The 12,624-nt window shown below is 43.6% G+C and overlaps 1 protein-coding gene across 1 annotated transcript in view; it reads right to left on the bottom strand.

Moving 5' to 3' along the window:
- MTDH (metadherin) overlaps positions 1–12,129 on the bottom strand; it is an 83,551-nt gene extending 71,422 nt beyond the window's left edge. The window contains 1 exon segment of the mRNA XM_017875292.1: positions 11,374–12,129. Coding sequence (XP_017730781.1) covers positions 11,374–11,754 — 381 coding nt within the window. The 5' untranslated portion in view covers positions 11,755–12,129.
- Positions 12,130–12,624: the final 495 nt, after the last annotated feature.

Here is a 12,624-nt window from a genome sequence, read left to right as displayed (position 1 = left end):
TTCCATATTTAATCACTGATTTTAAGCATTTTCCTTGACTTAACCCTTAATTTCATCATTTGTAAATATGAGAAAAATACGTATTTTATCTTACAAATTTCTTGTTAGAATTACACCAAATGACAGAGCATGGGAAAGCATACTTCTCCAGAAACAGCTTTTCCCTTTTAAAATTTTCTTAAATTTTGGTAGAGATGAGGTCTTGCTATATTGCCCAGGCTGGTCTTGAACTCCTGGGCTCAAGCAATCCTCCCACTTTGGCCTCCCCAAGTGCTAGGATTACAGATATAAGCCACTGCACCTGGCTCATCTTCTGTTCTAATATCCTTTTCTCTCCAAAACTATGATGGTCTATGTCCTTCATTCCCACGTTCAAGCATTTGGGCCATTTTTTATATTAACAAGCTCAGATAAATGTTAAGTCCTGGTGGTCAAAAGGGCCTGGACAGGCATCCATCAGGTCCAATGCTCCAGATGCAAATTCTTTTGGGAAGTTAATGGATTAAAAATAATAAGCAAATATATCATCTCAGAGGCTTAAAATAATCCAGGCTTGCTCTAGAAGCAGCATTGTAATGCTATCTTTCTTTTTAAAAAGCTGCTGTTTTCTAAGAAAATTACATAATATTCACTCAGTAGAGTGATATGTAGAACCCTAACACTTTGAAACAAAGACAAGTAAGGCTCAATGCCTGCACTCAAGCTTAGAACCTAGTAAAGGAAGACAGGTATACAATAACACATAGTAAAGTACAAAACAAAAGGTATACTCTCCCTCACACTCTCAAGAGTATAGGTTTTGAAAGCAAGCTGAGAGACCAGGATAGAGATCCCAAATGTGTTTCACCCTGGACAAACACTGGAAAGTCATTTTTTTTTTTTTTTTTTTGGAGACAGGGTCTGGCTCCGTTACCCAGGCTGGAGTGCAGTAGTATGTGATCTCGGCTGGGCTCACTGCGACCTCTGCCTCCCATGCTCAAGCCATCTTCCCACCTCAGCCTCCCAAGTAGCTGGGACTATAGGAGCACACTACCATGCCCAGTTAACTTTTTGTAGAGACAGGGTTTTGCCATGTTGCCCAGGCTAGTGTCAAACTCCTGAGCTCAAGCAATCCGCCTGCCTTGGCCTCCAAAAATGCTGAGATAACAGGTGTGAGCAACTGTGCGTGGCCAGAATCTCAATTTTACTGGCTAAAAGTGATACTGAGCATACAGGAGGCATAGTATATATATATTATCCTCATGATAAAAACGGTAAGAGGCAAGAGACCATTAAGACAAATACCTAATGCATGCGGGGCTTAAAACCTAGATGACAGGTTGATGGGTGCAGCAAATCACCATGGCACACGTATACCTATGTAAGAAACCTGTACATTCCGCACATGTATCCCAGAACTTAAACTATAATTAAAAAAAAAAAAGATAAAAGGCAAGAAATTAGGAAATTCAGAAGAGGCATCATTGTAGCTGATAGGTTAGACTATAAGACAGTCTAACAATAATAATTTCCAAGTACTTCCTAGACACATTACATGCATTATCTCATTTAATGGACAAGACCTAGTTTTGGTAAGTTTGTTTTAGTTGTGAAACGTTCTTACACAATTCAAGATGGAACAATTTCTTGTCAGTTTGTTTGAAAGTAAAAACTTTTTCCCCTGCCAAATGTTATGCACATATCAACTACATAAACTAAACAAACACATAAACCATAGCTTTAGACACAGTTAAATCCCAATTTCAAACTCTTAATAACTGAGAGAACAATCTTACAAATATAACCTATGGTTCAAATTTGCAAAACCTCACTATATACGGAGATATTTCCTTTAGTGGTAAAGATCCTTGTGCTTTCTAAACAGCCAAAATTTCAACTCAGGATTCCAAACTGTCTCCTTGTTGACTGAAGCAGGTATGCTCAGGGTTACCTTTATGAGATGATGGGGAGATGATAATAACTGTCACATTGCCAAGACATGCCAAAGATGATTTCTGAAAAACTAAATACAAGCATTGGTTTTCAATATTTTACATCTGATGGGTATGATAAGGACTACAAGTGAAACAGCAAATACACATCTGTATAATTCTTTCTTAGACAGAAGAAAGACATCTAAGAGATTCTGATGGATGCCTTCTGGGAAGCCTGTCATTCCATGGAAAGGTTTGAAAACTACTAGCATAGCTGGAGAGAAAAAAAAGTGCATTTTAAAACTGATGAAATAACACCAATTCCTCACTTATGTCTCTGAATTTCGCTTGAATAATGATTTAAAAATACTCTCAAGGCTTTTACAGCCTTGCGAAATAGTACACTAACCAATAATGCCAAAGCACAACTAAAATTAATGTTCATAGGGTTTATTGTTGTTCTTGGTATCTAAGATGGGCACAACTACTAAAGGTCTTTTCTGTCAAAACTGTATAAAGGTCTTTTCCGTTAGGCCTCTGGCAGAATGAAAAGAAAAGATGAAAAAATCCTGTCACATAACCAAACAAATGGAGCCAAAATTCTGGAGCTTTTGTAAGGTCACAATAATTTTCAGCAGAAACTTCTGACTCGAAACTTTAAAAGCAATAAAGCTATAACTCACTGGAAAAATTTAATTTGTTCTCTGAACGCAATTTAATATCCTGGAACATGCCATCGAAACCAGAGAGGTATAGTGGAAATAACAAAGTTCTTAGACTAGAAATTAGGATACTGTTTTGCCTTTGAAACTCCTTTGCTCTGTGACCTTGAATAAGTCAGTTAATTTTTCTGAATATCAAGATTTCTCTTCTGTAAAATCATGAATATTTGTTTTACCTATCATTTGGAATTTTTTGAGCAAATGATTATTCTTTTTTTCTTTTTTGAGACGGAGTCTCACTCTGTCGCCAGGCTAGAGTACAGTGGCACGATCTCGGCTCACTGCAATCTCCGCCTCCCGGGTCCAAGTGTTTCCCCTGCCTCAGCCTCCTGAGTAGCTGGGACTATAGGTGCACACCACCACACCTGGCTAAGTTTTGTACTTTTAGTAGATTTTAGTAGAGATGGGGTTTCACCATGTTGGCCAGGATGGTCTCAATCTCCTGCCTGGTGATCCGTCCGCCTCGGCCTCCCAAAGTGCCGGGATTACAGGTGTAAGCCACCGCGTCTGGTTGATTATCCTATTAAGAATTAAAACTGACAAAGAGTGACTTAAAGGAAAAAAGAAAACTCTATAGGTGGTAAGTGATATGATTTGTTTTTAATATTACCAGCAAAACCATTACCTAAGAATAAAAAAACACAATTCTATTGGGAATATATTGAGACAAATTTATTTAATTCAATGACAGATTATCCAATTAACTGTGAGACGTTATTTTAGCCACTTCATTCAGCTTTCAGTTCAACAGATAATTACCAAAGGCACTTATATGCCAAGCAGTTTGCTACTGGTTTACAATCTGGGGGGGGAGAGAACCCAAAAAAAGTAAATGGGTAAGTAAACAAATAATGTACAAACTGTGATAACCACTATGAAGGAAACATCTAAGGGGCTGAGACAGAAAATAGAAAGGGATGTCTAAATTTCAAATAGGGTGATCAGGAAAAGATTTTCGTGGAAGGTGACTTTTAAGGTGAAAACTAAAGGCTGAGGGAAAGATTGTTCCAAAAGTGTTAATAATAGCTCATGTAAAGACGCTGGGTTGTGAAAGAGTTTGAAGAACCGAATAGCAAATGACAGGAAACTCACTCAAATTCAGCTTAAAAAGAAAAGCAGGTGCTGGGCCATACAGGCCATGGAAAGAAGTTTGGATTTTAAACGCAAAAGCTACTAAGTGCTCGTTTTAAGCAGCATGGTGATTTGCTTTGAAAAACCTCATTACTAGTGCATTGAGAAAGGACTGGATGCAGTAAAAGGAAGGCTACTGCTGCAGGTTAGGGGAGTTAAGGTGACACTAGAAAAAGTAGTCAGATTGAATATATATTTTGGAGATAAAATTGATGGTACTTTGCTGATGGGTTAGATATAAGGTGAGGAAGATATGAGGAGGTGAGAAAAAGATTAGAATCAAGGATGATTCTTCTATTTTTGGCATGAATAACTGAATGGATGGTAGAGTAATTTACCACTTACAGAAATGGGGAAGACTGGAAGAAGGCAGGAAATAACAGGTTCTGTTTTGGAGATGTTAAAAGTTTGAGACAATTTTTAAAAAGTTTGAGATACATATCAGACTCCCAATCAGAGAAATCAAGCATACATGTAGACATGAGGTTCTGGAGATGACAGAACAGTGTAGATATAGATAGAGACTAATATACAGTTGCTCCCTATTATTAATGGATTCTGTATTAGTGAATTTACCTTTTCACTAAAATTTATTTGTAACTCCAAAATCAATACTTGAGGTACTTTCACGGTCATCTGTGGACATGCACATGCACAGAGCTGCAAAGTCACTCTGCAGGCACATTCCCAGCTGAGGTCAAGATTCCACCTTCTTATTTCAGCTCTCATCACTGTAAATAAGGATCCTTTCTGAGGATTATTTAGTGCCACATATTTTGCATTTTTTTGGTGCTTTTTGTTAGTGATTCTGCTGTTTAAAATGGTCCCCAACTATAGTGCTGAAGTGCTGCCTAGCATTCTTAAGCATAAGAAGGCTGTGATATACCTTACAAAGAAAATAATGCATTAGATAAGCTTTGTTCAGGCATGAGTTCTAGTGCTGTTGGCCGTGAGTTCAATTATGTGAATCAGCTAAATTAAATGTCTTTAAACAGAAACACATATAAAACAAGACTATGTATCATATATGGTATTGGTGAAAATATTGTGACCAGAGGCTTGGACCTAACTTTGCATTTTCCCTAGAAGCACTAGTTTAGTACTTGCTAATTCAGTGGGAACTTTATAGAATTTCTGCAGATAAAGAAAATCAACTACGCTGATCTGTTCCAGTACTATTTACAATATACCTTTTACGTGTGTGACCACTAGTAATGCGTTTTGTGCTCCTAATATGGGTAATGGGCAGACACTCAGATACTTGCAGAATGATTATTAGACAGAACCACATGAAATGGTGATATTAGACCATACTAATCCAAAAAATATGGCATAGCCAGGTGTGGTGGTGCGTGCCTGTGGTCCCAGCTAATCGGGAGGCTGAGGTGGAAGGATCACTTGAGCCTGCAAGGCAGAGGTTGCAGTGAGCCAAGATCACACCACTGCACTCCAGCCTGGGTGACAGAGTGAGACCCCAGCTCAAAAAATAAATAAATAAAAAAATTTTTTAAAAAGGCAATTCCATAGTTTCTACTAAACACGAAACATTATGCTAGGTGTTACAATATACAACTGTAGCTGAGGAGCTAGGGAAGGCTTTACAGTTGAACCAGCACTACAGCTGGGCCTTGAAGAACAGGTGGAAATTGGTAGAGAGAGGCTGGGCACAGTGGCTAACGCTTGCAATCCCAGCACTTTGGGAGGCCTAGGCAGGCGGGGCGGAGTACTTGAGCTCAGCAGTTCAAGACCAGTCTAGGCAACATGGCAAAACCCCATCTCTACAAAAAATACAAAAATTAGCTGGGCACGGTAGTGTGCGTCTAGTCGCAGCTACTCAGGAGGCTGAAATGGGAGAGTCACTTGAGCCTGGGAGGTTGAGGCTGCAGTGAGCCAAGATTACGCCACTGTACTCCAGCCTGGTTGACACAGCCAGACCCTGTCTTGAAAAGAAATTTAAAAACAAAAATAAGAAAAGAAATTGGCCGGGCGCAGTGGCTCACGCCTGTTATCCCAGCACTTTGGGAGGCCGAGCTGGGTAGATCACGAGGTCAGGAAATCGAGACCATTCTGGCTAACATGGTGAAACCCCATCTACACTAAAAATACAAAATATTAGCCGGGTGTGTGGTGGCGGGCACCTGTAGTCCCAGCTACTCGGGAGGCTGAGGCAGGAGAATGGTGTGAACCTGGGAGGCAGAGTTTGCAGTGAGCTGAGATCGCACCACTGCACTCCAGCCTGGGTGACACAGTGAGACTGCATCTCAAAAAAAAGAAGAAGAAGAAAAAAAGAAATTGGTAGACAGACAGAAAGAAGGGCCTTTTAATAGATAAAAACAATGTCCAGGGGCAGTGGCTCACGCCTGTAATCTCAGTACTTTGGGAGGCTAAGGCAGGTGGACTGCCTGAGCTCAGGAGTTTGAGACCATGCCTGGGCAACATGGTGAAACTTCATCTCTACAAAAAATAAAAAAATAACCAGGTGTGGTATCGTGCATCTGTAATCCCAACTACTTGAGGGGGTGAGGCGGGAGGATTGCTGGAGCCTGGGAAGTGGAGGCTGCAGTGAGCTGTGTTCACACCACTGCACTCCAGCCTGGGACAAAGTGAAGACTCTTGTCCCCAAAAACAACAACAATAAAAACAACAGCCGGGCGCGGTGGCTCAAGCCTGTAATCCCAGCACTTTGGAAGGCCGAGACGGGCGGATCACAAGGTCAGGAGATCGAGACCATCCTGGCTAACACCGTGAAACCCCGTGTCTACTAAAAAATACAAAAAAACTAGCCGGGCGAGCTGGCGGGCGCCTGCAGTCCCAGGTACTTGGGAGGCTGAGGCAGGAGAACCGCGTAAACCCGGGAGGCGGAGCTTGCAGTGAACTGAGATCCGGCCACTGCACTCCAGCCTGGGCGACAGAGCGAGACTCCGTCTCAAAAAAAAATAAAAATAAAAAACAACAACAAAAATGAAAATAATAATAAAGAGACACAGAAATCTAGCCAAAGAGATTTCTTGTCTTAGGAGTAATGGTGAGAGACAAGCCTAAGGTAGGGTTAGATCATGAAGAGACTTGAGTGCCATGTCATGAATTTTGGATTTTGTTCAACAGGTGATGGGGAAACTACTGAAACAATGTGAACATCAAAGTCATATGATCAGGGTTAGGCTTCAAAAGACTCAACTCGCATGAGTGGGTAGAAAAGATCGGCAAAAAAGAAACTGGAAGCAGGAAAACCAGATGTTAGAATAGTCCAAGCAAAAGGTAATAAAGTCCTAAAGTAGGGCAGTGGCAGTGAAACTGGAACAGAAGTACTGACTACAAAAACCACTGCATACTATTAGAACACAGTCATACATTGCTTAATGAGGAGAATACATTCTGATAAATGCATCTTTGTGCAAACATCACACAGTAAACTGACACAAACCTAGGCTATAAACCTGTACAGCATGTTGCTGTACTGAATACTGTTGCAACTGTAACACAATGGTGTTTGTGTATCTAAACACAGAAAAGGTATAGTAAAAATGCAATATTATAATCTTATGGGGTCATCATATAGGCAGTCCTTCACCTCACAAAATTATAGCCAGATGAGGCAAACAGCCATTTTCCACTATAAAGAGAAAAAGGGGCTCACATAGGTATTTACCAGTCATGAAAAATAGGAGTACGATGTACAAATACTTTTGTTGGACATCTTACTATATTATGCATTCAACAATTATTTTTTTTTTTGAGTCCCAAGCATTGTGCAAGGCTATCTGGTAGCAAACAAAAGGAATTATTATTTTATTCATTGAGCTTAGAGATATGAAAATTACACTATAGCAAATCTTTATGAACATTCCTACACTAATATGCAAATAACTTGTTCCCTAAAATAAATTTTTGAGCTGGTTGTTCATGCCTGTAATCCCAACATTTTGGGAGGCCAAGGCAGGAGGATGGCTTGAGGCCAGGAGTTTGAGGCTGCAGTGAGCTATGAGAGCTATAACCACCACTGCACTCCAGCATAGGCAATAGAGCAAGACCGTCTCAAAAAAAAAAAAAGAGACAATTTTCTTTGATATTAATCCTAATTATGTGCTTCCGGAATTCAAAGCCAATTGTTACAGACCAGTTTTCACAGACTTCACTTCAATCTAAGTCATTACTCAGATTAAAATCAAGTGAAAAGTACTTATTGAGTGCCCAATACAGACTCTGAGGTAGATGTCATGAAAATACATATAATTATTTCCAAAATGCCAAGAATGGGGTAGGGGGGGAAAGAAAAAATGCCAAGAACTGAGCCCAGTAAAAGTGCCCCCCTCCCCACCGTCAATTAGGAAACAAACTGTAATTCATACCCTAAAAGATCTATGGCATGATTTTATTAGGGCATAAAAAACAAATTGATAAAATAATTTCAGAAATTGCTTATAAACAGGTTGAGGTAAATACAGATTTAGCCACTATTTACTCTACAAATGAAAAATTTGAAAACAGGAGCCGCAAAATTTGGAATGATTTAAGAAAAAGCTAAAATAATGGAATGAAAAGATCAGAGATCAGGAATCTACAAGCTTTTTTTTTTTCTTTTAAAAGACAGAGTCTTGCTGTGTTCCCCAGGATGGAGTGCAGTCACCTGATCATAGCTCACTACAGCATCAAACTCCTGGGCTCAAGCGATCCTCCCACCAGTGCCTCCCAAAGTGCTGGGATTACAAGCATAAGCCACTGCGCCTGGCCCAAGCATTTCCACAAGCATTCAAGGTGACTCTCAATGCAAGTAGCCAAGGATAACACTTTGAAGAACCCTGCAGTGTTTTAACTCAACTAAGATTTTCAATTTGTAAACAAGATACACTGAACAGAGCAAGGTAAAATGCCTTACTCAATTTTAGAGTTTCCCATTCCTGTCAGGCTGACACAGTTGTCTTCTTTCAATCCTGAGCTTTTGTTGTTTCTCAGGCCTCTCACACTATCTTGCTCTTACTGCCCTCCCTTCCCCTCCTTTTTAGACAGGGCCTCGAATTGGCTCACTGCAGCCTCCACCTCCTGGCTCAAGCAATCCTCCAACCTCAGCCTCCAGAATAGCTGGGACTACATGTGTGCACCACTGCACTGGGATAATTTTTTAAATTTTTTGTAGAGATGAGGTCTCACTATATTGCCCAGGTCGTTCTTGAATTCCTGGGCACTCCTACCCACTTTCAAAGTCAGCTTCTGTGATGAGGCCTTTCACGCCCACCTGGGTTCACATCCAGTTGTATCATTAATTTTTTAAGTATATATTTTCCACAACTGAAACAAAAGCTCCCTGGGGAGAAACCGAGCTTTTACATTTGTATCCCCGTCATAGAGAGATATGCCAATATTGTATTCCTTTTTACCACCTTCAATTTGTAAGCAGTATCTTGCTTTTCTTCAATACTTAGCTCAGTTAAAGGTATCTAATGAGTCCTAAATAAATGGCAGCCTGTAAACCTGCCGTTTTTCTAACTGTGGGTCATGCCTCACAGTCAAATGTGAAATGAATTCAGTGGGTCATGAACATTAAAGAAAAACAGAACAGTTTTATGTGTGTTATGTAATGTAAAACGTATTTCTTACTGTGGGTTTCAGTCACAAAAGCTTGAAGTCCCAATTTTGTAAATGTTGGTTAAACTTCTCGAATACATCTTCAGTATTTGGTAGATAAGGATATTTTCTCACCCAATTAACATTCAGCCACACAGTCTTCCCATTCTCCACTCCTCAAAGCTAACGCTAGGTTTACTTATTTACTCCCCACTTCCTTAACTCGAATGAAAAGGAAGGGGTAAGTCCTAAGTCTACCGAGCATTCTTCACAGTACTGTATAAGCATTCACTGGAGTCTGTATTCCTTCAGATGAGTCATTTGAGTGTTATAATGCACTTCGGATGGGTTCTTGGAGCACCCGTCTCTCTCACGTTTATCTGAAATTCTAGATGTCCCAAATAGGGTTTTGAAATTTTCACAATGCGCTTCATCCACATGGGTTTGTGCTGAATGTGTTTCTTTCAAGATCACCTTCTTTCCTTACCTTGGAGCAAGGTTCTCTATTTTCACGGTAACATTACTTTGATAATTGGTAATTTTTGATAGTCTCCACAAATGTTTAAATTATTTATGTTCCAAACCAGTTCTATTTTCTCCTCTCCTAACGTATGGTAGTATTTACAATGACAAAGTTGTGCCTTTTCCAGGTTTCATACGTATCTTGCATCTTCTTAATCAGCAGGCAAAATGTGAAGGCCTATCCAGGCCTCATAATGCACTAACTGTGACCTGTCACATCTGTAACCTAGAGATTAGAGTTTGTTACCAACAAAACTCTTGTTAGTTTGAACTCAAACCCCATTTCCTCCAACAACTTTCCTAAAGCCCTCCAGTGAAATGTCTCCTACCCTCCAAACCTCATTAACACTCAGTTCAAACCTCTTTAACACCTATCAGTCTATGCAAAATTCTAATTAGCTATGAATATGTCTCCCAGATTGACTCTGTGTATACCCTGCACTGCCCTCCAAACACTAGAGTGCAAATTTCACATAGTAGGGCCTTCGTACTGGCTTACTGAATTGTACTGAAAAGGCGAAGAGCTTAATTCGGTGGATTAAAAATAGGTTAGGTGCTGTTTCTAACTGCATACCCTCCATAGTTTCAATTTGCTCAAATGTAAAATATTTTTAAAAATACATAAAACTATTAAAGATATAATGGGAGAACCATGGGAATGGCAATAAAGAATGTAAACGTAAAACACGAAGGCCTAAGACAGATGTGATGCCCTCTGTGACTTCCACACGTGGCCCAGCAAATCGGTGCCTGAATTCCTCTCTCGGCTTTCACCATTCTGCCCTGTCATCTCCCTTTACTCTGTTTCACAAATCTACCAAACCAGAGTGTGCAACAGACTCGTTAGTTGAACTCGCCTTAGCTCTTTCTCATAGGACCATACACCTCAAAGCGTATTAGGTAACCGACCCCTTCTTGCCTTGCTCCCGTTCCGGCCTCTGTTGGCCACATGTGCCAGAACAAGAGTGGGCAACCATTTCCCTTTAACAGTCCCAACTAAAATGGAAGCGCGTCTAGACCTGGACACCTTTAATCCTGTGTAAGCCCCAGAATTTCTAGGTCACCGTACTTCCTCCACTGGCTACTGTCTCAATGTGACTTGAGACAGACATCTGTCTTCCGAGCGCAGGCTTTCCACAACTTCCCAACACCACCTTAAGGTCCCATGACGCTCCACATGCAGCCTACTCTGCAGGCCTCAGGGAAGGATGCTGTGCTATTCTAGCAGTCAAGGTTCCCAAAGATGGCTTGACCTCTGGGCGCCTATCTGAACGGACCCCTCAGACCTCCTAACTTCTTTCCTCGAAACTGGGCTTCCCCACCCATCCTATACTTCCTGAGTTTCCCCCATTCCCCAAATAACATGACCACCTATCACCGCCTGCTCCACTTGGGAGAGCCGCCTCTCGGCTTTGGACTAAGCACTCTTTTCCCTTCCCGGCTGGGGCGCGGCCTCCCCCCAGCTCGAGGGTCTCCACGCCCGCCCTTCGCCCGTTCTCTACCGCCGCTCATCCCATACTCACTTTGGGCTTCTCGGACAGTTTCTTCCGGTTCTTCTTCTTCTGTTCCTCGCTCCGGAGATTCTTCAGCAAGGCCAGGTCGTCGGGGGCCGCAGCCGGCGCGGCCGCCGCCTCCTCCCGCTTGCGGGGCGGGCTCCTCCGCTTTTTGCGGGCGCCGGCGCAAGCCGCGGCCCAGCCGTAGCCCAGCAGAAACAGCAGCAGCAGCCCGAGCGCGCCCGTGCCCACCAGGATCACCCAGCCAGGGTACCGTTTCGGCTCCAGCCCCAGGTCGAGGCCCAGCTCGGTGCGCAGAAAGCCTAGGCCGACCGAAAGCATTTCCCGCAGCCGGGCCGAGCCCTCCTCGGCCTGCTGGGCCAGCTCGTCCTGCCAGCTCCGTGCAGCCATCTTCCCTCCCGTCAGAGGGACTCGCAGGATGACGCCGGGGCGCGGAGACGCCGTGGAATAGTCAAGGGAAGCGAGGAAGGGCCAGGCCGGGTAGCCTCAGGCCGAGCGCATCGCGGCCGTCCCTCGCGCCGGAGCCGGGGATCGGCCGCTGCCACAGCGGGGAGGGCGGAGGGGTCTCCCAGGTTCCCCGCTGTCAGCCTCACTCCACCGCCGCCAGGAGACCCGGGAGGCGGGAGGGAGTGTCTCCAGTGGCGGCCGCTAAGCGGCGTCTAGGCGCCAGCGCCAGGCCCCGCTGTCCTCCCTCGGCGGAACAATGGCGGCTTGGGCCGCGATCCACGCCGCGCGCGGGGCCTACCGTGGGTCACGTGGCGCCAGTGGGCGGGGCGTGGGCGTCACGTGGGGGCGGGCGGGGTCGGGTGGGGCAAAGGCGCGGCCGGGAAGGTTGGCGGTGGTGGTGGGTTCGGGCCTGGTTAAGACGCGGCGTTGAGGACCCGTGACTGTCGATCAGAGGCTGGGAGGGGTTAATTGGCGGACGCCTCCGCGGGGGGCTGGTGGCGCTGAGTTAGGAGACGTGGCGCAACGAATAAGTACAGGGGAGGGGCTTCGTGCAAGAAGGGGGCGGGGGGGAGGGCTGCGGCGCTAGGAACCGGGTCACCGAGTCTAGGTCAACGTCCCCCTGGCAGGTGTAGGGCTCTTCATGCCTTTTCTGGAGTGTTGTTGAGGTGGAATCGCTTTTCTCCGTGGGGCGCCAGTCAGCTAGATCCTTCCAGAATGAGCTCAGCGGAGTCTGACGCCGAACACTTCTTCCGGGACCTAGGTTTAATTCACAAATTGGGTATTTCTCTCTAGAGTGTTTCTCCCCAGGGCAAC

The sequence above is a fragment of the Rhinopithecus bieti genome, unplaced genomic scaffold (genome assembly GCF_001698545.2).
Source record: "Rhinopithecus bieti isolate Rb0 unplaced genomic scaffold, ASM169854v2 scaffold_8760, whole genome shotgun sequence".
NCBI lineage: Eukaryota > Metazoa > Chordata > Mammalia > Primates > Cercopithecidae > Rhinopithecus > Rhinopithecus bieti.
The sequence above is the reverse complement of the archived record's forward strand: the minus strand, read 5'-3'. Positions and strand labels throughout refer to the sequence as shown.